Source organism: Hemicordylus capensis, chromosome 6 (assembly GCF_027244095.1).
Source record: "Hemicordylus capensis ecotype Gifberg chromosome 6, rHemCap1.1.pri, whole genome shotgun sequence".
Classification (NCBI taxonomy): Eukaryota; Metazoa; Chordata; class Lepidosauria; order Squamata; family Cordylidae; genus Hemicordylus; species Hemicordylus capensis.
The window spans coordinates 119,456,985-119,484,865 of NC_069662.1; the positions used below are offsets into that span (position 1 = coordinate 119,456,985).

The window sequence follows — 27,881 nt, forward strand, 5'->3', positions numbered from 1 at the left end:
GGATAAATTTTATTTTTTTTATTTATTCAATTTCTATACCGCCCTTCCAAAAATGACTCAGGACGGTTTACAGAGCGAAATAATAAGATGGATCCCTGTCCCCAAAGGGCTCACAAACTAAAATGAAACATAAGGTAGACACCAGCAACAGCCAGTGGAGGTACTGTGTTGGGGGTGGATTGGGCCAGTTACTCTCCCCCTGCTAAATAAAAAAGCACCACGTTAAAAGGTGCCTCTTTGCTAAGTTAGCAGGGGTTAAAATAAGGGGGATGGGGCTCCAGGGGCATAGCTAGGGGAGAGAGGGCCTGTGTTCACCCCTCTCTCCAGCAGCCTCTTGGAGTGAGGGATATAATGAAGAAGATAGGGAAGGGTGGAGCTGGGGGGCCCTCAGGAGCTCGAGGGCCCGGGTTCTTGGAACCCATCTGCTCAATTATAGCTAAACCCCTGGGGCTATAGTTCAGTAGTGGAGCACATGCCTTGCATAAATGTCTCGGGCTCAGTTCCTGGCACCTGGGCTAGTAAGAGCCAAGATCCTTGTCTGAAACCATGGAGAGCCACTGCCAATCAGCGCCAATGCTCTGACTCAGTAAAAGGCAGCCAGCTTCCTCTATCTATATTGATCTATCCAAACTGGGTCAATAAACAAAGTGGGAAATAAGATTCAATATAAATAGGTGCAAAGTAATGCACAGTGTGGTAAAAACCTGTAACCACATATACACTGATGGGTCTGAACGGGCTGCAATTACTCAGGTAACTGATCCCTACAGCCTTGTCAACTCAGTAGCTATGAAATGGAAATAAAATATATGCCTTTATCTAAATAAAGGGCTTTGGAATATGCTCCCTGCTGAAATAAGAGCATGTCCTTCTCTGTTTGTTTTCAGTAAGACCCTCAAGACTCTCCTGTTTTTGCAGGCTTTTAATTAGAATTAATTTTTAATAATGGTAACAATTTGTTTCAATAATTGTTTTATGCTCTTTTTTTTATCATGTATTTTAATTTGTTTTGACTTTTAAATATTTTGTACACCACCTAGAGATGGTGGTGTACATATCAGGTGGTATAAAATATGATAAATAAATAATAAATCTATGGTGTTGCTAGAGGAATGCTGTATAGAGTTGCTCTGAGTCTATCAGATTAAAAAAAGAGAGCTAGAAAAAGGCAACTGACATCCTCGCCAGCAAAAGGGAATACCTCTTCACTTCTGCCAGTGCCATAGGATGCCTGCTGTGAAGGAATTATATTATCTAAAAACAAAGCCAGTGTGTGTTTTCCTTCATACTTATGCTACTCATGGAAATAAGTAAAATAAAATTAATAATAGTAATAATAATAATATGGATGTTTATGCCACTTTGATTTGCCGCCCTAAGCATGTTTACTTAGTGGAAATAATTTATTTTATTGTGATTTCTTTAACCAATTATGTGTCAGCCCTGGCCTGCATTGCAGACATTTATAAAATTAAGGTGTGGAAGGGATACAATATTTGTGTCCCCTTTCAACACAGAGTCTCAAGCTCACCTAGTTACATGAATGAGCAGGACTTCATTGCACAAAACATAATTAACAGAACCCATTACCACAAGATGTGGTGATGGTTATTGTTTAGATGTCTAAACTTTTCTTAAAAGGCCAATTCAAGGGGAATAGGAATATATCTGTGATTATTAGACATGATACTTAAATAGAGCCTCCAGGTTCAGGTGCAGTATATACTTGAAAGCTAGATGTAGAAAAATTAGAGGAGTTTTGGTGCCTTCCTGTCCTGCTTGTGGGATTTGCAAAGTTCCTAGTTGGCTGCTATTGGGATGAATAAGATACCTGAGTAGATGGACATTTGGACTTAAGTGAATTGGGCTCTGTGGTTGGAGGAGAAAACAAAACCTGAGGAAAGCCCATCCTCTGCCCTAGAGCAGGGGTGAGGGAAAACTTGCCCCACCTCCCAGCTGTTGTGGCTGGAGATGATGGGAGTTGTAGTTCAGCAGCTAGAGGGCCAGGTTTGCCTTCCCCTGCCCTAGAAATTTTCTCCTTTAGCCCCAAATATGAGGGCCGCTTCACGTGTTAATGCACTTTCCACAAAAGAAGGGACTTTCCAGTAGACAGAGTCAAAGTAACAAATGTGAAGCGGCCCTTCAGCACTTCTATGCAGTGAAAAAACAAAACAGTGAACTGAGTATAGATCATCGCATGTGCCAGATCCATTTGCGGGTACGAGGACAGGAGCGAGGTCAGGCGGGGCGCGTGAGCAGCTTTGTGTCTCGCCATTTCTCCCCATATATATATATTTTTTTTTCAGGGAAGAGCAACAAAAGGCAGCCCTTACACCAGGTCCAAAACAAAATAACGCCCCCACGGCCCGCCGCAGAAAACGGAGACAGGTGAGCAGAGCAGGATACCAGGCTGTGTTTTGAACCGATAGCTTGGCCTTCCCTGGCTACAACGGGAGAGACTGCGCATGCTCTCTTCTTGCTCGCTCGCCAGGCACTTGACAGCACTTCTCCCTTTTGTCTTTAGAAACACCGCTGTAGTCGTTCGCTTTTTATGTTCCAGAGTTGTTTCACTGCAAACCACACACGCAACATCGGACGCTTTTCTGCAGAATTTGGATTTCCTTTCTTCGTTTTTTAAAAGAACGTATGAAAACCCGACAGGAATTTGTGGGCAGAAAACAGAAAGTAGCTTCCTTCGGCCGTACTGAGCATGCTCCACCGCATTTCAGTCTGCTGCTCAGATGCACCGGAAAAGAGGAAGTGACAAATAAGAGAAATTGTTACCACACGACGCCACCCACGATTAGGAAACGGAAGGACAGCCCCTTCGCCTGCCGGCCGGCCCTCCCCTCTTTCCCTGTGCAGCTACTGCAGTGCCGACGCGTCCGCCATGCCGAAGCTGAGCAAAGAGGCCAAGCAACGGCTGCAGTACCTCTTCAAAGGTGGCCAGTTTGCCATCCGCTGGGGCTTCATCCCCGTCGTACTCTACCTAGGTCAGTGCTAGGGGTGGACGAACCAGGTTGTAGCCGGCCGCGGCCGAAATTGCAGACTCTCTAGCTAGCCTGCCCTAACCTGAGGAGCTGTTAAATCGCGAGGGACGCTGGCCTGAGGAGCGGTCGCTTGTGCAGTTCGTTAATGGCTGTAACGCACGGCGGTCCCAGCGCGCGAGCAGCGGTCGTTCTAGAACTCGCTAGTGATTGTGACGCAATGTGTGTGTGTCGGGAGGGTCCGCATGAGGGGTGGTGGTTCGTAGCTCACGTGGCCGGTGCGTTGTCTGAGGGCTCCGCGTGATAAACGAGAAACACACCCTGGTATCTTAGTAAACCCCCCCCCCCATTTCCCTTTCCTTCATTTACATTATCTGCTTCAATATTGAAAGCGCACCCTTTAAAATTGCTATAGGGTTGAATGAGTAACACATTTTTGGTTGCTCCAGTGGTCACTCTATATCAGGCTTGTACAGCATAAGGCCCGTGGGGGCTGGGGATGTTTTTGCTGGCCCACAGGTAGCCAGCCACAGCAGGAACCACAAAGAACTTGGCATTTGTGGGGCTGCCACAGTCAGGTGCCCCACTGACTGAGCAGGGACACAGCTTATTTTCTGGCCACTATCCTTGGTTATAATTGTGCGTCCCGGGGGGGGAGGGAAGGACAAGTAAATAGAAATTGCTTTAATGAATATCTTTATAATTAATTTCACTGTAATAATAAATGCACTGAAAATTGACCTCAGCCCCCCACAGATCGTCAAGCCCCCCCACATCAAATCATGGTTGTTTCTGGCCCGCTGTGGCGTTTGAGTTGTGCACCCCTGTTATATTCTGCTGGAATAAGGATCCATGTGTTCCCCCTATTCTGGTTTATAACTACTTTATTCTGCATGCAGTGGATTTTTCCCTGATGGAAATAAGTGGAAGGCTGTTTGAGGAGGCTGGTGGGTGAGGTTTGTTGAGAGGATGCTAGGAGATCCTGGCTGATGCAGGAGTGGCAAGAAGATCAAAGGTTCTTAAAATTTTGTTTTCCATTATCTGGAAAGATGATGGGCGATATAACCTGTTAAGGCTTCTTGATGGCATTTTTTGTTTCAGTGATCTCTTACCCAATTGATGTACTCCTTCAACACTTCCACAATTCAAGACACTGTAATCTAAGATATGCTATTGGGTTTGCTGCCAGAAGGGCTTTTCTAAAAGTGCTATAGAACAAATAAAGGATAGGCAGAACACAGAATACAATCCACTGGTGGGCAGGCCACTGACCAGTTTCCATTGGACTACCTAGTGCCAGCTGGGATTCTTGCAAACATTGTTGACATAGGTGGGCCTTGATTTGAAACAGCAAGCCACTTTTTGGGTTTATTAAATAAGGATGTGTGCTCAGAATCACTTAAGACAAATTAGTTATGCCTTAGCTGTTCACATATCCTGCATTTGCATATAGATGGATCACTAGGATTCTGGTTTAATTTTATTTATAAAAAGCTAGACAGAAGGCCCACTCAAGCATGTTAGCTCTCAAACTATTTGCCCAAGTTTCCACAAATGGGAATACAGCAATGGCATTGAGTAGCCCCAGGAGTAGGCAACCTTGGTTCTCCAGCTGTTGCTGAACTACAACTCCCATCATCCCCAGCCACAATAAATTTGTCCTCCTTTCCTTCTGAATTGTGCTTTATTCCTGCTCCCCCCCCCCACCCCGCCGTAGACCTTCACATCTTACTGCTAAGCCTCCCACTTGCAGGGGAGGAGTGGGGTTTCAAATGCATGTTGCTGAATGGGCTATGGAATGAACGCCCATCCCTGCACTTACTGGGAAGGAGTTGGGGAACACTATACTGTACTAAACTATAAAGTGTACTCTTATGGTAGTTAATCATTTATGCACATTCGTGCTGTTTATAAAGCTGTATTCTATTATGGTAAGACAACATAGCTATAATGTAAATTGACATGTCTATTGTAACTTCAGGCTTTAAGAGAGGTGCAGATCCTGGAATGCCAGAGCCAACCCTTTTGAGGTATGTGTCCAGCCGTTAATAACTGTGCAGAAACAAAGGAGGATCGGAGGAGAGTTGGTCTTGGGGTAGCAAGCATGACTTGTCCACTTAGCTAAGCAGGATCCGTCCTTGTTTGTTTGTTTGAACACATTTTTATAACTCACAAAAGGCAAATCTCTGGGCGGATTACAACAAAACAATAAAAACAACAAGTAAAAAGGTTAAAACATTACAATTTAAAAGGTTAAAGCTATTAAAAATCATCAAACTATTAAAACCGTATCTAATTAAATATGAATGGGAGACTTGATGTGTGAGCACTGTAAGATATATCCCTCAGGGGGATGGAGCCACTCTGGGAAGAACGTCTACTCTAGGTTTCAAGTTCCCTCCCTGGCATCTCCAAGATAGGGCTGAGAGAGATTCCTGCCTGCAACCTTGGAGAAGTTGCTGCCAGTCTGTGTAGACAGTAATGAGCTAGATCGACCAATGGTCTGACTTGGTAAATAGCAGCTTCCTATGTTTCTAAAGTATGCTGAAGGGAAAATGTGGTTCTATGATTAGCTTGGAGGTGATAGTTGGAGACTTAGATGTGCTAGACATTAGACCAATTGTAGAATGTTAGAGTTGGAAGGGTTTACACAATGTAACTATGGCCATTGTTATATTCTCTTCAGATAAGTGGCAGGCCACAGTTTGGTGCCACCATTCTTTAAGGGACATGCCTGCAGGAAGAAACTATATTTCCGTTGATTACTGATATTGCAGCAATGTCAGTGATTTCTGATGGCATTTGTTGATTCCTGTAACTTTTTATAAATATGAAACTGGCAGCCATAGAATGGTTTAAAGGCTGATGACTTACAATGAACGAAAAGTAATTTTGAAAAGGTAACTCTTTATGGAGTGTGTGGATATAACCGCAAGATGCAGTTGTAGTCCATTTTGCTGTTGCCTTTGAAAAGAGAAAGGAGAAAACAATTTTGTGGAAAATAAAGGAACATCCATCTTAATAACAGATTAATAATGGGGAAATAAAATAACCAGTAGGAGTTTGGACTCCTTTTCCAGCTAGAGGAGTGACAAGTGTAAAGTTTTGTGACTCAGGGAGTTAGAACGGTGCTGCGTTGCTCATGTAACACACAGATTTAACAAGACAAGGGATGGTAAAATAAATTACTAGTAATGCATTATAAAGCTGATAACCTGAGGAGTGCAGTTCTGCAAACATATAAGAACAAGACGTTTCCTATTATTACTTTACAATTCTGGAAATACAAAAATCATTGAAGCTTTTCATTTTCATTCCATTTCTGCATGGTGGCACTTAGTTGGATGGATGCTCAGGAGTGTTTACACTAATATCAAATTTTATTGTTTAGTATTCTTTATTGAGTGCTATTTAAAGTCCTGTAATTAAATGTTGTGATTGATTTCATTATAACTTTTTATTTAAAAAACCAAACAAACCCAACCCTGCATGTGGTTATTTATTTTATCCTCTGTCATATGCATGCTTGCTTTGATATAAATATATTAATTCTTTCAATGCCCGTGTCATTCCTGATAGAAGGAAAATGGCACAGTTTGACTTTTGTTTTTGTTTTAATGATCTAATCTATTGGAACAGTGGAATTTTGTGTTTGGATGGATCTTCCATGACTGAGTAAATTGTTATTGAGTGAGTAAAGTTGTGTTGCATTGTTCAGGGTGTGGAAACAGCTGTATTGCTACTTACAACATTTTAGACATCTGATAGACTTTCTTCCTCTTTCTCCCTTTCCTCCACCTTTTCTTTTCTCTTTCAGTCTGCTTTGGGGATGAAGAACTTAAACATTGTGTTCTGGAAGCAACTGATGAACAAATAAAAGTGTTGAAGATGTGTACATTCCAGAAGCTAGAAAGGACACTTTTTGAACTATGCCACTGACAACACAGTTTCCTGACTTCGTAGAATACACTGACATCATGCAATATTACTTGCAATACAGTGGAATTTCTGTCAAACTTATTTATTTTACTTTCATTTGCAAATGTTGAAATAAATCTTTCTAAAGTTCTGTAATGAGGAAACCTTTTTCCAGGTTATGACACAAGGTGACCCTCATTTCCCTTTTGTCAACATTTCAGGTCTGAGGGATTTAAAGGTTTCAACCCAGAGGTAATTTTGGAGCTCCTCCCCATTGCTGGAGGCCCCCCTCCCCCCACAAGTGGCACATTTCTGTGTTGAGTCAATTGGGAGAAAAACCATCCCAGAAATGAATGGACTTTCTATGGTGGGGTAGTTTCTATTCCATTTCCATGTTAAGCCATTTGGGATTGAAGAGAACACCCTGCTTCTCTTTGGAAACTTCTCTGAAAAGTGTGTAATGCAGAGGCACTATTACCCCCTGCCCCCCCTTTTTAAGGGATAAAGACATGGTGACAGCAAGCAGTTTCTGACAAAAATTGACAACCAGAGTTTTAAATTCCAATTTAAAATTTATTTTATTGAATACAAAATGAGGGTTGAATCATATATACAAGTGAGGCATCCCCAAATGACACCCAACAGATTAAACACATGCCTGGACGCTAACACCAAACCTTTAATATACACTAACATGACTAGAGTGGATTCTTGAATATGAAATAAGCCAATAGATTATCTTATACTGTATGTATGTAACCACTGAGAGACCTTAAAGGCCAAGTTGAAGACAGATCATCCTGGAGAGAATCTATGTGGTCACTAAGAGTTGACACTGACTTGATGGCACTTAATCATTCAATCAATGTAACAAGGCAATTGGCTATTCAGCTACTGGTTAATGCATGACTTCAGCAACTAGTTATATGTAAGAGAGAGAACTCTGCCATTGCCTCCTATGAAAAGTGGGGAAGGTACAGTAATCAGGGTCATAACAATACAAACAAAGCTAAAGAGAAATCTGTCAGAGGAATGGGTTAAGGAAGAACTGAGTCAGAAGAGGCTCTTGAGTTTGGGCTCTCTTGAGTGGGATGGTGTGTGTGTGGAACGGAGGGTGTCCGGCAGTTTTGGGACAGCTATTACTGAAGTGATGGGGAATAGAAGAATTGGCATTGGCAGAGCAGCTGGCCATTACAGGGGAAGAAAAATCAGTAATTTAGTAACTATTTCCACTTCCAATTGCCTTGTCAACTCTCAGGCCTTGGGGAGCAGTTCCAGTTACCCACAGAGTCTGGCCTTGCTCCTCTGCAATGCCAGGTCAGTTCAGAATAAAATTGAAATTATCCACGACTTGATCGTGGATGAGGGAGCTGACCTGGCATGTATAACAGACCTGGTTGTGGGAGGCGAGTGGTCCCATATGGGCTCAGCTTCTCCACTAGGAGAATGTTTCAACACTAAAATGTTGTATTGGGGGCAAGAATTTCTGGCCTCTTGTGTTGATGCTTGCCTATTGATGCTTCCAAGAAGGTGGTCATGGGGATATTTGAAAAGACAAGAGTTTCCAAAGGTGTCGGACAAGAGCCATATGGGAGATAAAGATCCTATGGACAAGCCAGGAATCTCCTGAAATTTGGGGACCCCTGTTACTTTCACATGGATCTGAAAGGAACTGGGTGATTTGGCATACGTGCTGGTATGCACTGAGTGTGTGGTAAACCTGCTCTAGGCACTTTGGGATAATGGAGAGGGAAACACTACTGCACTCCCCTGAAATATCTATCTATCTTCTTTTCTATATATAATTCTCTAAGGCGTACCTCTGGCTCATCCCATGTGTGGCACTTCACGAGAGTTTGCAAGCAGAAGCACCGTGGTGACTGAGCAGTGGTGATTCCAAATGCAAATAGGGAGGAGGAGCCTGTGAGAGCAGAAGCGCCACGGTGATTGGGCAGTGGGGATTCCATATGCAGATAGGGAGGAGCATAACACATTGTATTGTCACTGGCATACAATAAGATCGAAAGCTTAAGGTCCAAAATAGAGACATGAAAATACTCCAGGGTACTCTGTTCTTGAATTTCTTTTTATTAGGGTAACAAACTTCCATCCATTACTCCATAACACATTACATTAAAGAAGTTCCCAACTTACAAAAGCCAACCTGAACATACAAATAAGTCATTGCACATTATATGCGTTCCAAGTTATGAACATCTAACTTAGAAACAACTTTTGGAACACAACTAGTTTGTAAAGTGTTTCTTGAATATGATTCTTATATCACAGTCATATTTCCAGAAATATAAAATTTTTTAAATTGATTTCAGAAGTATAAAAATAGAAAATTAAGCATCACAAAATAAATAACACAACAGTTTAAATATATATAAATAGAAAATGTATAAAAGAGATGAGGTACAGCAAGCATCACTGTTGCCTCTTCTATCAATTTATTTATTTATAAATCATATTTATATACCTCCTGATATGTGTATCTGTAGGTGGTGTACATAATTTAAAACAACAAATATAAAACAGAGTAAAAATAATTTCACAGATCAAAAAAATTAACCAATTTTATGGGATAAAAACAGTTTAAAATTATTTTCAGTTAAAAGCCTGAGAGTACAGGGGTATCTTGAGGGTCTTCCTAAAAGCATAGAAAGATGGAGATGCTCTTATTTTGATAGGGAGAACAGTCCAAAGCCCCGGGGCAACCACACAGAAGGCCCAGTCTCGAGTCTCCACCAAACGAGTTAATGGCAACTGTAACTCAGGTTGAGGCAGTGAGCCAGCGTGGTGTAGTGGCTGGAGTGCCGGACTAGGACCCGGGAGACCTGAGTTCAAATCCCCATTCAGCCATGAAACTAGCTGGGTGACTCTGGGCCAGTCACTTCTTGCTCAGCCTAACCTACTTCACAGGGTTGTTGTTGTGAGGAGAAACCTAAGTATGTAGTACACCGCTCTGGGCTCCTTGGAGGAAGAGCGGGATATAAAATGTAAAAATAAAAAATTAAAAAAACCTCTCCAGATGTTCTCAATAGGTGACAGGGTTCATGACAAAGAAGTCACTCTTAAGTACCTTGGACCCAAGCTGTTGAGGGATTTATAGGTAATAACCAGTACTTTGTATTTTGCTTGGAAACGCATTGGCAGCCAATGCAATTCTCTTAAGATTGGTGTTATGTGGTCTCGTTGGGTTATTCCAGAGACCAGTCAGGCTGCTGCGTTCTGCACCAATTGTAGCTTCTGACTATGTACAAAAGCAGCCCTACATAGAGTACATTACATTAGTCAGGCTTGGAGGTTACCAGCACATGCACCAATGTTTTAAGGTCATTTACCCCCAGAAATGGCATAGCTAATGTAGTTGCCAAAACTGATAAAAAGCACTCCTAGTCACTGCCTCAACCTGAGAAACCAGAGAGAATTTTGGATCCAGGAGCATTTTCAATCTATGTACCTAAACTTTCAGGGGGAGTGTAATCCCATCCAGAACAGGCAGATCTAAACCATCTTCCGGGTCCCTACCCCCCCATAATCAGTACCTCCATCTTATTTGGATTCAACTTCAGTTTGTTATCCCACATCAGCCCATTACTGCCTCCAGGCAGTCATTAGGGAAGTTATGCCATTTCCTGATGAAGTTGATATGGAAAAATAGATCTGGGTGTCATTAGCATATTGATAACATGCTGCACCAAACTTCCTGATGATCTCTCCCAGTGGTTTCATGTAGATGTTAAAGAGTATTTGAGGCAGTATGGAGCCTTTTGGAACTCCATATTTTAGTTCTCGCTTTGCAGAGCAGCAGGCTCCAAGCGAGACCATCTGGATGGTGGACTATCTGGAATCTACCAGAGAGGTAGGAATGGAACCACCATAAAAGAGTGTCACCCAATCCCACCTCCCTCAGGCAACCCAGAATACCATGGTCAATGGTATCGAAAGCTTCTGAGAGATCCAAAAGGATCAGCAGAGTCACACTCCCTCTGTCAATAGCCAAATGGAGATCATCCATGAGGCTGACCAAGGCCGACTCTATCTTCAGATGACCTGTTTCTGCCAATTCTTACTCAGAGTTGTTAGAATTGATTTGTATTAATGATAGCTGCCTGCTATCAGTGGCTGAAAATTTTTGCTTCAGACTGTCTCTATCAATAAGTTCAAGAGCGAAATTTAACTCCAGTATTTTGTATTGGATGTTGCAGAACAAAACATTGATCTATTGTAGATTTGTCCTTCATGAAACCTGGCTGCTGGTCTATAATTACTTCCTGCTGCCCACTTCTTCAATTTAAATATGTATGTTTTGAATTATTTTGGAAATACTGTGAAAATGAATTGGCCTGAAATTATTAGTGTCTGCTTTGGAGCCTCTCTTATGGAGAGGCACTACTGTACTTAACCATCCAACCCTTTTGTGTTTTCCAATGCTGATTTAAGTAGGAGAATATCCAAGCCAAAGCTGGACACCTCCAGGCAAAATTTGTCCTAAACAATTCACCTGGAAGCATATCTTCCTCAGGAGTTTTTCTAGATGGCAGAAGATTAATGAGGTTATAGGGTCTTATTTGGGTCAAGATGCAAATTCAGCATCCCACAAGGAAAAGGAAAGAAAGGTGGACCTGGCATTGGGCTGAGGTACTTTGATCATCAATAGCACTATTGCAATCTCTCATTCCTTTTGCAAGCAAGGCAGTTTTAAAAGGCTGTCTTTCCTTTGGAAGATACTTTAGCCAAGTCTGTTCCAAAGGATACCAAACCTAATTGCATCCATAATTAGCATATGTATTGATCCTATGTATTCCTTAATAGAATGTTATGGTCCCTGTGCAAGTGAGGACAAGTATGCAATCTTTTCTGGTGCATCTTATTGCTGCTGCCAGCATACTCTAGCAAAATTTCAAGGCATAGTTCAGTGCAAGCTTAACATCTGTAACTTTCAAGTAATAAATTCAGTGCATACTGAAATCTGTGTGTTCCAGCCAAAATTAAAACATTAGTTTTTCGTGTTTAATTTAAAGTCATGGGAGTAAAAACACAGTTATAGAATAAATATTTTAAATATAATAAATACATCCCAAAACCTTATAATTAACAGAACGTGGTAGGTTCTCAAAAGAGAACAGTAGTAGTATCTGCTTTACCACAGATTTTGTGAGTATTTATGTGCCTGACTTAAAACATTCAGACACTCTACAGCATAAGACACATAATAAACATTCAGACACTAGAACTCTCAGCCTCTCATAGGAAGCCCTTGAAGTTGTCTCCATAAACTAGCTGGGCTTGGCGCAGAGCATCTGCGCCTCAGGCTGACACCATGGCTCCCCCCCCCCATCGGCCCAGCCAGCTTCCACCCCCCACCCGCTTCTCTCCCCCCACCGCACTTTTGGGCTGGCGGGAAAGCCGGCTCGCCACCTCCTCCTGCCGGCAGCCCCCATCCCTATTTTCTCTCCTGTCCCCGTTGCTAGTTCAGCAGCTGCTTGAGAACTCTCACGAGAGCTGCCACACATGGAATTAGCGACGGGTACGTTTAAGAAAATTAAATATATAGAAAGATGGGCAACAACAAACACAATTTAGACACTACAGTTGCGGGTCTCACTTATGCAGCGAATTGCTCTTGTAGTTTTCTCCATAAAGGAAGTAAAACTTCGAAGTATAAGGTGCTTGATAACAATGACATTCCAACCTCTCTTCTGTTCTCGTAGTTTTGCAGAAAGAGTTTTCTGAGCCACTGGATCAGGCATCGTCACTTCATCAGGCCTAATCATCTGTTCAGGAAAACATAAAAAATGATTGGTTACAGAGCTCTTGGCTAGATCAATTCATTTTGTTCATCTGACAAAGTTAGCAATTTCAGATCACAAATGTTTTGTAACTAGATATTTCTATTATGTGAGTTACACACCATCCTATCTTAAAAGCTCAGGTCAGATTAGATGTGCCAGTCTCTACGACTGAAGAGAGCCATTTTCTGTAGTCCTTCCCGTTCATAGTTTATGTAGGGACAGAGGTAATTTTGGAGCCTGGACCTAAAGGCCTTTGGAGGCCCCCTTTGGAGGCTTCATTTTTTTAAACATGTAGGTTCTTGGGCGCACAAACCACACCACTTAGGACAGATTAAAGAGGATTTGGGGGCCCCCAGGGGGTGTGGAGGCCCTGGACTTCAGCCCCATAAGAGCCCCTTTGTGTAGGGATTCCCAATTAAATCTCCCATGTACTGTACTAAAAACCAACAGTTTAGCATACCTTCTGAGCACACTTTCCAGATCATTTATGAACAAATAGCACAGTTCCCAAATCTCCCCTTGCTCCTCTCCATTATGAAAACGGTCAATTCATTCCTTCATTTCCTATTCTTTAATCAATTATTGATCCAAATGAGGCCCTCTTCTGTCATGTCACTCCAGGATTCATTATTTTGGGCAACAGAAGAGATTTACTGTTCCACTTAAGTTAAACTTTAAAATACTTCTTTAGGAATTGTGTGTGTAGGAAAAAAGTATTCAGCTGATAGGAAAAATGTTCAGCAATATGTATAGCTTTTCCTGATATTTTCAGAAAAGGCTTATTTAATTGCTACAGCTGTCATATAAATCAGAGACGACAATGGGTTTGAGAAATAATTAACCAATTCAGTGATCTCCTTCAATGCATTCTTAAGCCGAATATCCTTATGTCAGAACAAATGATTACATGTAAACAGAACTTACCATTGATTTCAAGCCATTTGCCAGGTGCTGTGTGCTTTGCCATAAAAGTACAGTTTCTTCTGTATTACCAATAAGACGTTCTTCTAAATATTCCAAGAATGTCTGAAATGCATAAAGGCCAGTTGAAAGTCCTTTCAGGCATTTTTCCTAGAATAGAAGAATAAGAAAAAAGTTATTCTTCTGGAAGATTATTCAAGGGAAAATATCCCTCAAATCAGTTAACTGATAACATTACAGTGCATTGGAACATAGGAAGCTGCCATATACTGAGCCAGACCATAGGTCCATCTAGCTCAGTATTGTCTACTAGGGATATGCATGAATCATTTTTTTAATTTCAATTTGTACCCGAATCAAATCACCCCAATTTGTTTTGGGTCCGAATCTACCCCCCTTGGATCACCCCAGATTCGATTTGTACCCAAATCTTCCAAATCTGAATCAATTCCGATTTTTAAAAAATGGTCCCGGGGCCAAAAAAGAGGGGTGGGTGGTAGTGCCCAATGGGTGGAAGCTACTACTCAGATTTCAAAGAAATTTGGCAAAGGGGTGATTTTTAAAGAATTTTTGAAGTTGGAGCATCTTTAAGCTTTTCCCCATAGGGAATAATGGGGATTTCAGCAATTATAGCTCCATGTGGGGGGCACCAGGGTGTCCCAGAGCAGATTGTAGTGGGTGGTAGTGCTCAATGGGTGCAAGGAAGCTACCACCCAAATTTCAAAGGAATTGGGCAAAAGGGTGATTTTAAAAGAATTTTTGAAGTTGGCATGTCTTTGGGGCAAATTCGGTGCAGAAAAGGGGTTTCAGGGTAGAAGAGTGAGTCAGGTGGTAGTGCCCCAATGGGTGTCTCCAGATTTCAAAAAAATTGGTGAAAGGTGTGATTTTTAAAGAATTTCTGAATTTTGTGTGTCTTTAAGCTTTTTCACATAGGGAATAATGGGGATTTCAGTAGCCCCATAATTCTACTTGGGGGGCCAACCACATTTGCCACCAGAGAATCTACTCTCAGAACACCTCAGAAACAACAACACCCAGTGCCCCATGGGCTGTGGGTTTGGGGGTGGTTGGCACCCTATGTGCACTACACCACCACTTGCTCTGGGCCATCTTGGTGCCTCCCAAGTGGAGTTATGGGGCTGCTGAAATCCCCATTATTCCCTATGGGAAAAAGCTTAAAGACGGGCCAACTTCAAAAAACATTTAGAATTCACCCCTTTGCTCAATTTCTTTGAAATTCGGGTGGTAGCTTCCACCCATTGGACACTACTACACCCAACCCACTTTGACCACAAAATGGAAGTCCGACTCTCCAAATTATGGGGGGTCCAAATCTGGGGTGATTTGTTTTGTACCTGAATCTCGGCAACTGAGGACAGGGGTGATTTGTTTTGTCTACAAATCACCTGAATCAGCCAGATTCGGGTACAAATCATTTTGTACCTGATTCATTTCGCACATCCCTATTGTCTACACAGACTGGCAGTGGCTTCTCCAAGGTTGAAAATGGATAACATCCACACTTGTACTTCTACGAGCACAACTCTTCTGCTTGTGCAAGTGGGGAAGTGGCAACTTTTTACAAATCCCCCTTTCGTTTTGTACCTCCCTGAAAATGTGTTCCTGAGGGTTGGCAGATCCTCAGGGACATATTTTCTGGATGTGCATGGGACTGCAGAATAAAGTGAGAAAATGGCCAAAATGGCCCTTTCACTCGTACCTCCTTGAGCAAAAAGTAAAGTTCTGCTAGTGCACCAAGTACTAGTCTGGATGATATCCACAGCAGGCTGCCAAAATACTCCGCAACTAGCTGACCCAGGGGCAGAGCAGTTCTCCCCCTCCCTCATTCTCGGCCCTCCCTCCTCCTCCTCCTCCTCCTCTCCCCTTCCCTCCACTGTTCCCTCTAACAGGGATTTCCAGATGTTGTTCACTACAACTCCCAGCATCCCCAGCTGCAATGGCCTTTGGCTGAGGATTATGGTAGCTGTAGTCAACAACATCTGGGAATCCCTGTTAGAGGGAACACTGCTTCCCTCCCACTCAGCTCTTCCCCTGTTTTTGGCCCATTTTGACTGCCACTTTCTCACCTCCCCAGCCACCACTTTCCCCAGCACCACTTTCGGCCATCTGGCTGTCCATTAGCCTGCCCATTCAGTTTTTCCCTGCAGCGCGAACTATTGTGAGAACTGCCACACATGGGATTAGCAAAGGGTACGTTTAAGAGAATTATATTTATAGAAGATAGATGAACAAAATATACACATCGCTATTTAAAATATTAATCAGATGCAGTGCCAAGCATAGATATTTATATTATAGCCATAAATTATTTTTTTACCTTGTTGAATCCAGGTTGCATGCATCCATCTTCTTTAGTGATTTTTGGAAGGTTAAGATTGTGTATTGGCATTTCCATGCTGCCTTCACATGCAGTTTGATCGTTGCACAGCTAATAAAACAGAAAAGTGCTTAATGAAAGCTTTTAACATATGGACTTCAATATTATATTCCAAGCCAGGGTTTCTTAACCTTGTGCCCCCAGATGTTGATGGACTACAACTCCCATCATCCCAAGCCACAATGGACATGGCTGGGGATGATGGCAGTTGTAGTCCATCAACATCTGGGGGCACAAGGTTAAGAAACCCTGTTCTAAGCTATATATATATGTGATGTAACTCTCCATCAATGATATTCACTGGGTACTCCATAATGGTTTCCGCTGTTGTCTTTTGATCATTGCAGTAACACCATATCATTCCTACTTGAGAAAGTCCTTTGTAAAGTTTGGTTTCTTCACCATGTCTAGTAGCACCCAAGCAGTGTGTTCTAATACTTTTTCATCTATGTGCAGAATGAGTTTAGTTCTGGGTGGCAGCATCAAGAGAGTGTTTGCGTACCTGAATTCAGAATGGGGCCTTCCTGATTCAACCTGAGCAGGATCTAAAACTGACTGAGCAGACATCAAAAAGCTTGCGTGCGCATGTGCACACTTAGAGGGAGCACTCCACCCAAGGTATCAAAGTGCTTAACCTCAAAAACAAGATCTGGATTTCAAAGCTGAAATTCATTTCCCTATAAGATTTCAACTTCTTCCCCGCTCCCCCAAATGTTTTGCATTCACTTAATATTCACTACTGCCGGCCACTCTTTCAGAATTTGAATTCCTATTACTTATTCCAAAACTATCACCAGGGGCGTAGCAAGGTTGGAGGGGGCCCAGAGACAAGATTTTAAAATGGGCCCCTCGCTGATATACACACACAAACACACTTCACAGTATATGGTGCATGCACACTCACATCCCCATTATGAATACGGTGAATATCTAGTTTACATTGACTCTAGTTTTTTTACTCTCTGCTCCTGCCGATCTCCAAGAGACTCAACATAATTCATAGGGGGAGCAACATGGGTGGGTGGGGAGTCATGTGATGTGCCTCTGGGGGCCCCCTCGAAGCAGTGGGGCCCCAAGACAACTGCCTCCCCTTGCCTAATGGTAGTTACGCCCCTGACTATCACCTCTTCATGCTGAACTGCTTGCAGCTCAGATGCTCTAGTATATAGAAAGTGAGATCTATGTAAGGAAACAGAGTTCTGTGCATAGGTCAGCCTTACTGGTCACAGAAATGGCTTCTGAAAAGGGGAGAATATTTTATCAGAGAGAAGATTCACTTAGACAACAACTAAGTGCTCTCTCCACTTTATCTGCACACAGGGGTGTGGGAGTGAGGCAAAGTGCTTTGGGGCCTCACAGGGTCTTAAGGACCACCAATGTGCTATTGACTATGTTTTGTCCTGAGTTCTTGCAACCTTGTCTTCGAATGCTTATCATAAAATGCTTATCAGCATTACCAGGGTCAACAGATGTTGATCATCTGTTTGCTGAGTGTAGGGTTGGTGGGGGAAGAAAATTTCTAAGCAATGGATATGCAACCCTTAGCTGGATCAAAAACTGAGTGTAGGTTATGTGGATCATGTTTACCAGAACTGTTAGTTCAGTTTAATAAATCCTTAATGCACTTTAACTGCTGAACTATTAATGCTAAAGCCTGTATATGATACAACCACCAGCGGAGGCCAAATTAAAAGTCACTATAGTTGGTGTCACAATATGTTGAATATTTTCTGTGCAGTGGCTCATACTTTCTCCCTGCTACTGCAAAACACATTTAAAAGGAAAAGGCTTAAGCCACTGGGATAGCTTACACTGGGGGGAAATAACCTGATCTACAAGATGACCCATTGCACAGTTTGTGGATGACACCTAAGAACTAGGTAGTTGCCATGTGGAGTAATTAATGTTGCTTCCGTGTGGCAGCCATAATGTGAGCCAATATTCCTGAAACGTGAAGAGGAAAGAAACGTGTAGAGGGAATAGAAGTGTATTAGCCATTTTTGACCTGAGCCATTTTTGGAAGGGCAGTATAGAAATCAAATAAATAAATAAATATGCACTTCTCTTGATTTTTTTGCTTTTAAGAGTACAAGCCAAAGGTAAAATGAAAGTAAATTCAAGAGAATGAATGGTACTGAAGATGCAACATCCAGAATAACTCCCCTGTACAAAATCCCTAATGCTCATATGAAAAATTCCTGTTAATCCAATCCTAACCATGTTTACTCTGGAGTCAACTGAAATCAGCAGGTCATACTTCCAGGTCAGTGAACATTGGATTGCAGGATGTGTGTTTTTGTCTATAGCACTGAAGTGTGTTTGCATTTTGTACAAAATGCTACATTTACATTATTATTATTATATGTTTATATCTAAACAGACTATGTCTTATCACAGATTTATGGAACAAAACTTCATTTTCATTTCATACTATATGTCATTGCTATTTTTCTATGTATCTCGCAGTCATCAAAGTATTCTCTAGTTCAGACTCAGGGCACTTTTTAACATAACTAAGGCTATTTGATAATTACTGAACAGGTTGTTAATTGCTACAAAAATCTGTTCTATCATGTTCCTTTCATGGCACTGGCTTAGCCTAGCCATCTAACATCCAGCTCCAGTCCTTGTCCATTTACCTGGGGGTAAATTCCATTGAACTCAGAACTTCTGAGTACATAACATATAGGATAATGCTGCACACTGTTTTGCTTTTGTTTTGTCTCTCCCACTTTTTAAAAATATAGTGAATTCTTATCTCAAGTAGCCTATTTGTAAAGATCACCCTCTCATTCAGATTATGTCCGCTCTATTAGATTAAATAATGCTGCAAGGTCCAAGGCCATATAAGCACTAGAACAGTTTGGTGCGATTTTTGGCCTTTCCAGTAGGAAAAGTGAGGTCCATCTCCAAGCTAGGCAGGGAAGTGTCTCTTGGATAAAGCCAGATTTCATCCAAAAAAATAAAGAAGCAAAATGCCACTTAAGAGGAAACGGGCAAAGAACGCTTTCGACTCCTGCAAAAGGCATGCCCAGATTCTTACTCACCTCTCGTTTCCAAGCAGCAGCCTTTGATTGGAGCCAACGAGCCAGCTGCACGTAGGCGTGACTAGCTGGCAAAGTCCTGATAGACTGGTCATCGCGAGGTTCTTCTTCGCCCGAGGAGTCCAACAGAGGGAAAGCTTCAGCCCCAAAGGACAACATGAGGATAGCCGCCGCCGCCCAGAAACAGCCTGATAAAAGCGAGAGAAGAGGAAACAGAAGTTGAACCAAAGAGATTCCCGCCAGCTGCTGCCGGCCTTCCAGCTGCTCGGCAAAGTTATAAACGCTCCCTTGCATAACAAGAGGGGCTGCGAATATGTCACTCACATTCCAGTAGAAAACGCATGGTCTCTCTCTCTCTCTAGGCTTTTCCTACTCCCTTTTTCTCTTTCAAGAAGCTTTGTGCCTTGTGGGGCTGAATGAGTTGTAGGGCATTTCTGAACCTATATATAATGGAAGGCGTTCATATTATTCATTGGGGAAACTCCACGATTTCTGTTCAGTTTGTGAACACACACACACAGACACTTTTCCCCTTTTAAGAAAGCAAGACAAAAGTAGATGTTGGGCAATAACTACTAGAATCAATTTCTGAGGTCACAATCAGAAAACTGATTTGCCTTTGATTAAAAAGAACATGTGACTCATGGAGCAAGAGATTTCCCTGGAGTGGGGGGAGGGGGCCTGGAGTAATGAAACTAATATGACCCCAAGAAACACATTCACAAAAACCTGGTTTTTCTTTGGAGATGTATGTATCATCATGGTAGTGAATATACAATTATTTGTGCTTTTATGGGGATGAAAAAAGGAAGTTTTTTCTTCCTTTATTTTCATAGGAAGAAGTACCTTTAAAATGAAATAAACACAAGGTGATGCCTTTTTATTTGGCATACTACCCTACCAAATGAAACAATTGCACATTAAACACCATCTATCAAAGACTGCAGTCTTTGGAATATTATTTCTTTGGAATAAGTCTCCTTGTTCTGGCATAAGGAAAACTGTGAATGCCACTCACATACTAGGAGTAAGACCCACTGAGTGCAATAGGACTTCTTTCCAAGTAAACAAGCCCCCCAGTTAACCATTCTCTCCCCCCCCCCAGTGCTCCAGCACACTCTAATATGACCAAGAAACAACCTAGAATGTGAGAATAAAGGTAGGAACAGGCTGGTTAATGGCCAGAGATTCAGCCCCTCCTCTAGTGAGGTCCCTGTACATTCATTTTCTTACTGTGGCATAAGTGAAGAGCTGACATTCATTCCTAGAGGGGAAACTGAAGCTCTGCCCTTAGGCACAATGATGAGTTGGGGGCAAAATCTGCCATCACCACAATACTGGGTGACCTAACACTAACATGGATTCTGTAGTGAAAGCATAGGCTTTGTTTTTCAATAGAACTCCAAGGTCTACCAACCAGAACCAGCAGTTTAAATAGAAGCTTGGGAAGAAGAGCCAGATGCAAAATGGTGTTCAGGATGTGGAGACAATTACCTATTGTACCCTAAGTGTCATACAACAAAACAAATACAAATCTCCATTTAAGTGTATTGTTTTCTATACCGCTTTTCATTAAAATAATCTCAAAGTGGTTTATAATATAATTTAAACAATGCATAATTAAAATACAAAGGTACAGATGATCTCAAAAGTTAACAATACATAATTAAAATACCAAAATACAGATAATATATAAATATAAAAATAATAGCTCTGTTTAAAATTTTAATAACCCATTAAAAATAATACATAAAACAGCAGCAGTAAAAACAATACTTTCGTTCAAAAGCCTGGGTGAAGAGCCATGTCTTTACTTTGTTCTTAAAAACTGTCAAGGAGACTGAGGAGCGGATTCCAGCTGGGAGAACATTCCAAAGCCTGGGGGCAATGACTGAGAAGGCCCTGTCCTGCGTGCTCGACAACCGAGCCTCTCTCACCATTGGCATGTGGAAGTTACAATAGACATGGGCTTCTAAAAGCCTATTGGTGGGGCAGGGTGATGGTGGCGGAGGAGGAGACCTTTCTGTTGTTGTTTGATAAAACTTTGCTGACCTAATGAAAATAATCTGGTGATCTACCAGTAGATTCCAATCTGCGCACTACTTCTGCCCATTCCTGTTGCAGAGAGCCACAAGGTGTGCATTTTACAGTGCTCCACAATGTTGTGCAAGCACTAGTGGAAGACCTTCCCTGGAACCTTTATGAGATTATGTGAGAGGTTGTGCAACCATTAGCTAGTGCACCACGTTACACTTGTGTTAGCACAACATCTTCTGCTAGCACGAGGACTAGTCTGGAACAGGCACTACTTTCTTCATGCAACTTCCACGCACCGGAACAGCATCACACAAGTGCTTTAGTAGTCTGAATGCTGCCCAGTGGGGAAAAACACACACACATGAATGACCAAAGTGTTATGCAGTGAAGCCATGGTAAAATATGGATGGCAATGAATGCCAGTAGTGGACATTTTCCCTCTTTGAGGACAACTCAACAATCTCTAACTTGATATAGTTTTTGATGCTGAGTTAAGGATTTTACAGATAACAGCTTCCCCCATGTCTGATTCAGTGTAGTGGTAAACCAAAAGTATGAGTGTTCAGAGAAAAGTGCCACATGTAAGAGATTGTGGTGTTGTGGGCCACAGTGCTGTTGCATGGTAGACTATCAAGGGTTGGCATGATCCTCATACAGATTGCAGGTGTCAGGTTAATTAAATTGGTAGACACCTCAATAACTTTTATGTTAAACTCTTCTTAACATATCAAGGTTATAACAGATACACATTACAGCTTTCATTTGTGTAACTACTACAACTGCTGTGCATAAAACACATAAACACCTTTTTCTTAACTTCATCTGTGATTGACCTCAGTTACTTGATGTGTGGTTCTGTACTGCACAGGAAGTTGTTAAAATGTATGTACACATTCCAGATATTCCATATTTAACAGGCACATCTCTAATATGTTATGCAATGCAGATCTCTCCTTTGTACCTATGTAAATATGTCAAACCAACAACTGCCCTGTTTGCGGAAGTTGAAAAAGCAGTCATTAAAGTCAATGGTGGTAACATGCCACTAACTTAGTGTTTTGTATGTCCCTGACATACAAAAGATGTCAGGGGAAAAAGCAGGAGCAAAAGTGATTTGCCGTGTGATTTTATTGCAGGAAGGAATGCTTATATCTATTTATTTAATAAATTTGTATGCCACCTACTACTGAAGTCTCTAGGCCTCATCATGCCACTAATGGCTGCACCCACACCTACAGATCATGCTTCTTAGACTAATGGGTAGTTATCACTGACTACCTGTATGCAGGTTGTGACTCTGTAATAGGTAGTTATGACGGACTACCTCTGTGCAAGTCATCTTGTCTTGCAAAAGACCTGTTTATTCTTACAGAAGCAGGAGTTTTGGTATTCTTGCATCCCAAGAGCCTTGCTTCCTCTGTTTAGTTGTCATGCAATACAAGTAGGTTGGGGAAATTTTATGAAAAGCATACTTTTTCTCCCTTCTTCCCCCCACCCGTTTTTACTTTCACTTGAAACTCAAAAAGCTACAGCTGTATGTCTATGCTATAATCAAAAATTTCTTAAGCACCGGTAGCCACCGATTTATGCAAATTACTTGGATATCTCTGTCTTTGTGGGTGATGCAACAGAGGAAGTCTCTCATTGAACTGTGAAATCCTTAGTCAGCACTGCAGTGCAACTTTTCTGTTTTTCTTGTTTCTATGTTTAATCCTTGGAGGAAAATTAACTGAATTTGTACCTGACCTTTTAGCATACATCTAATTTTCCAGTTTAGTTTTGCAAGATGTCATATTTTTTTTGTAATGAGGGAAACAAGCGTATTAAGCCATTCGTTCTTACAGAGTTGCTGAACAGAGAAATGTAATGCCAATAGAGCTATGAATGTTGGTGTATTTCATATTAGAAGAGCCATAAATTCAGACCCAGATACTTTTTATAAGGTGATAATAATCATTTGTATGTCCTCAGATTTCCAGTGCTCTGAAATATAACCCAAAGAAGATGGAATGATGACAATGGCTGACATACTGCGCAACATTTTTGAGTGCCTTGTAACGGAGCATGCACACAGTTGTGCAAGATTAGTCTTGCACACACAGGCCCGTCCTTAGGAACAAGGGCTAAATATCTGGCCATTAACCAGCCTATTCCTACCTTTATCCTCACATTCTAGGTTTTTTCTTCGTCCTATTAGAGTGTGCTGGAGCACTGGGAGGAAAAATTGTTAACTGGAGGGCTTGTTTACTTGGAAAAAAGTCCTATTGCATTCAGTGGGTCTTACTCCTATTATGTGAGTGACATTCACAGTTTTCCTTACGCCAGTACAAGGAGACTTATTCCAAAGAAAGACTTCTTATTCCAAAGAATCCTTACTTTGAACGACACAGGTCCGTCCTCCTCCGTTGCTGCCCCTGAACTTTGGAATGCACTCCCTGTTGAAATAAGAGCCTCCCCATCACTGGCAACTTTTAAAAAGGCCTTGAAGACACATTTACTCAACCAGGCTTTTAATTAGATTTAAAGTTTTAAATTTCTAATGTTTGTTTTAAATTATTTTAATGTTAATGGTTTTAATGTTTAAATGATTTTAATTGTGTAATTGATTTAGTTTTGATTTTAATTGTTTTGTTTTTATTTTGATGTAAACCACCCTGAGCCATTTTTGGAAGGGCAGGATATAAATCAAATAAATAAATAAAACATTGGTGTAACACTGCCACTCTTTAGGGACAGGTTCTCCTCCCTCTAAAGAATTAACCAGAACTGAATCTTGTATTGACTGACAGGCTGGTGAACTCCAGGGCTCAGCCAATCAGCACACCAGGTGGGTGGGACCTAGAGAGCTGTTGCCAGGAAGAAGGGAGTTCTTTGTTAGAAAAAGCTAGGCTGGAGGTGCACAGGAGGACATGTGGCCATAGAGGCTGGCTGCAGGAGAATAACTTTGCACATCCTTGAAAGACTGAAGGGTAGGAAGCTTGAATTCTCATCAGGAGTTTGGTGAGTTCAAGGCAAGGCTCTAGGCTTTGGCTTTAGAAAGATTAATTTAGGGGAAAGTTTGTTTAGTCAGACTTTGCGTTAGAAACTTATATTTCTTTCTGTGTGTGCTTTTGCATATTCCTGATAATGTTCTAGTATTGTTTACCTGCAATGTAATTGAAATAAGAAACACTAGCCTACGCTCAATACACCTAGGGTGTAGCAAAAACCTACGTAAACATTTAAGTGTGCATTAAGAGAACTTACAGCAGTGGACTCTCAGCACTGATAAAACTCCTTTATGGCTGGTAATTAAGCTCTTTGCTTACTTTTTGTTTTGTACCTTCAGCAGTACTGAAATGGGTTTGCAAAGGAAGGTTTAAATATAGTACTACTTTGAAATTTGGTAATAGAAGTTTTCTTTGGAAAGGGGTTTCTTAAATTTTAGTCCTTGTAATTATTACGAACTAGGATGATGGAAAATAGAGGAGAAGAAATAATTTGGAATGGTTCGGCATCTTTTGGACTATTTTGTTTCTCTGCTTAATGGATGAACACACTATTGGTGGAGTACAAACATCATTCAGCATTGTAAATTTTACTTAGAAGTCAGCCCCAAAACTTAACATCTGGAAACTGAAATCATCATAAATAGAAGAACTAAGACTTTTCTTGGCTGTTTAAGGGCGGGGGGAATGTTCACTACATATATTCTGATAACACATTTTCTCATGTGCAAGTTTCTCTTTGTCTAGTTCCGGCATTGTTTAGGCTCCCTGCAGAGTTTCGATATCTATTGGGAATTTTAGTTAAGGCTCTCTTGTTAACCCCTTGATGGTACTCCAAAGATTTTTAATACTATCTAATTTGATTTGATTTGATTTTCTTTGGACTCTGGGGGTTCTTTATTATTTTGCTTTGAAATCAGAATGTAAATGATATTGAGAATTACTAAGGAAATGGGTAATAGGCTTTTCTTCCATTTTCCTTCCTTTGTAAATTCATTGCCCTTATTATCTTTCCCCCCCACTTAAGAGGGTTTTTTTAAAAAAAAATTTCTTGACTCACTTTAAGAAAAAAATGTATACATCTAGGCTATAAAAATTGATATATAACAACGGGCATATATGCCCAATCTGTTATTTTAGCTATTACTTAGCTTACTTAATGTGAATTTATTCAGTTTTATACCCTCTTATGAAATAGCTAATCTAAGATATTGGTAATAGGGAGATCTTTGTTTAAGGGCATATAGTTGAACTTTTCAGTTGAAACTATAAGGTTGAATAGATATTACTGAAAGTAGATTTTAAAATCTTTTTTCTGCATTGAATTCCCTGTCATTATTTGCGAAAGTATTGCAAGGACTAGGGAAATTAGTTTATATATGTATACATTCAGTTTATTGTTATGATTACTGTTATCCCCAGATTTCATATTAGTATTTTATAAAATCCCCTTTCCTCCTCTTTCTCTTTTTCCTTATTTTTTAAAACCATGGGTTAATTATCTGACTTTCAGTAGACTGAGAATCCCAGACTTTATATTAATATTTCATTTAAAAAAAATTTCTCTTGGAATTAACTCCCCCACCCTTTTCTTCTTCTCTCTCCCCCTTTTTAAATTCCATACTGTTATTCATTTCTTCCATACATAATAGGTTTTGGATACCAGTCATGAACATTTGTCAATGCGTTTTGCACTTGAGTTGCATGGGATGAGAATTCAGTTATGGCTTTGCGTTTACAACATTTAAGCTTCAGGTCTTTGCTGATCAATCTTTTCTTCTTAACAAGCAACTCTCTTCTTTCTTAAGCCTAACTGGGGAGTCAGATGGGAGGTTCAAAATCCTTTTTCTATTAGTTTTTAATTATTATTGTTAGATAGATTTATTTCTGTAGTTATCTCCTTTTCTTTTTTTTAGTGATATTCCTATAGATTATACCTTTTGAGTTTATAGATTCTAATATGATTCTTTGCATTGTTTCTTTTTTTGTGTTCCTATTATTTTTGGACCTCTCACTGAGGCTATTTAGGAGAGGAAAGCCAGTATGAAGTGATTAATGTGATCTGCTTAAGATTTTGCAGTATAGTTATTGCATAGAGTTGGACACTTATTCTATCCAGCTTATGTTCTACTTTGATGGAATTATGAAAATTATATACCTATTATAGAGCTTTTACAAACAGCATTGAATTTATGAATTTCTCCATCTGCTAGATAGGTGTACATTAATTTATAGCTTTTTACTGGAGAAGTCTGTAACAGAAGCTTTTCAATTTTGTCTTATCAGAATAAGGATTTCTAGTGATATTGAATATCTTTGGCTTTTTTCTAGACTTTCAGATTCTTTTTTTGACTACTTAAGATTCCATTCGCCCATCAGCCTAATGAACAACATAATTAAAGGAACTTATATTCACTGCATCAAACATTCATTACTCTGTATGGAACCTTTTTATTTGCTGTTCAGAAAGAAGCTGGGATGAAAAAGATCTTTGACTTTTTAATATCTTTCTTTTTATTTAGAAAATTATTATTTAGTACGGTAAAACTTTTAAAATTTACCCTTTTATCATCAGATTCATTAGACTTAGGATTTTGAAAGTTTCTGGATAGCTTTTAGATTTTTTTCTTCCTCTTTTTTTCTTTTCTTTCAATTCACATAGGACTTAAATCAGATGAAGGACGAATTGGTAGTGGGGAAATTTATATTCTCTCTAAAGAATAAAGAATATAGTTTAATGCTTGGGATGGGCATTTTTACTGCAGAATACAATGGGTGTTTGAATTACCTATGTGGAAGGGTTGGTTCTCCTCTCTTTGTCCAGCTGGTTCTTTGGGAGGTTCAAAATTCTATATTTAGACTTTGTGTGGCTAGTTAATTAAATATCTTTTGCTCCTTATATAAACTGTTACTACTTTTTTATCTTATGAATGGGGTTTTTTCTTGGATGGATAAGATCTTGTTTGTAAACATGTATTTTTGTTGGAATCTCAGAGATGTAACATTTTCTGTTTTTACTTATAATACTAATAAAAGCATTTTTTAAAAAGAGAACTTATTTTTGTAATCCTACTAAATATTCTTAACTGTATCTAAAAGCTGAGAAAGCCTCAGATGGAAGCAGTCTGTAATAACTGAATAAAACTAGTTTTTTAGTTCTTGTCTTTTTACAAGCCTCTCAGAGTTGGTTTTTAATTAAAGCGGGGGGTGGGGGCGGGGGGGACTTCTCTGGTGCAAACACATCCTCAAACGTTCAACAGCTATCAGTTTTCTCACCACGTGTAGTCTTGCAAGTGGAAGATTTTTTTGTACTTGTCCAAGAGCTAAATTAAGAGGTTTTTTCTGGGTTATCTCACCCCAAGCCCAGAGTGTTTCTGTAGACAAAAGGGGTGGTGGTGGCAGCATTTTTGAACTTACTGATAATACAGAATAGTTTTAGAAGAAGCCTAGCCAGGCAGCTCAGCAGGGATGATTCAGCATTTCTTTCCCTCACATGACCTTAATTCAAGACAAAGGCTTTAATTCGCTACAATTGTTCATCTCTTGGTTGTTCACATATAGAGATTGTACAATGATGGAAGGTATCTGATCCATATCAGCTGCAAAACTGGCATGCTCAGCAATGAACAATTAGCTATTCTTCGCAATTAGCACACCTAAAGAAACTGACTGTTTTTTGGATCAGTTTCTGGATGTGGTTGTCCAGAGACTTAGTCAGACCTGATAACTTTCTATGCTGTTTGTGACTCATCTCTTCCTAAGCTCTCCTAGACCTTCAGTATTTTTGG

General features: G+C 40.5%; 2 protein-coding genes across 2 annotated transcripts; one reads left to right on the forward strand and one right to left on the reverse strand.

Moving 5' to 3' along the window:
- Positions 1–2,727: 2,727 nt before the first annotated feature.
- Positions 2,728–7,056, forward strand: TOMM7 (translocase of outer mitochondrial membrane 7). The gene is made up of 3 exons (XM_053265080.1): positions 2,728–2,993; positions 4,969–5,017; positions 6,805–7,056. Exons 1-3 carry the CDS (start codon positions 2,891–2,893, stop codon positions 6,818–6,820), a joined length of 168 nt encoding a protein of 55 aa, XP_053121055.1. The 5' UTR covers positions 2,728–2,890; the 3' UTR covers positions 6,821–7,056.
- A 5,256-nt stretch (positions 7,057–12,312) lies between these two features.
- IL6 (interleukin 6) lies at positions 12,313–19,363 on the reverse strand. The gene is made up of 4 exons (XM_053264702.1): positions 19,073–19,363; positions 15,966–16,076; positions 13,631–13,777; positions 12,313–12,688 (listed from the first exon to the last, which is right to left on the reverse strand). The coding sequence occupies exons 1-4, from the start codon at positions 19,361–19,363 to the stop codon at positions 12,494–12,496; spliced, it is 744 nt and encodes a 247-aa protein (XP_053120677.1). The 3' UTR covers positions 12,313–12,493.
- Positions 19,364–27,881: the final 8,518 nt, after the last annotated feature.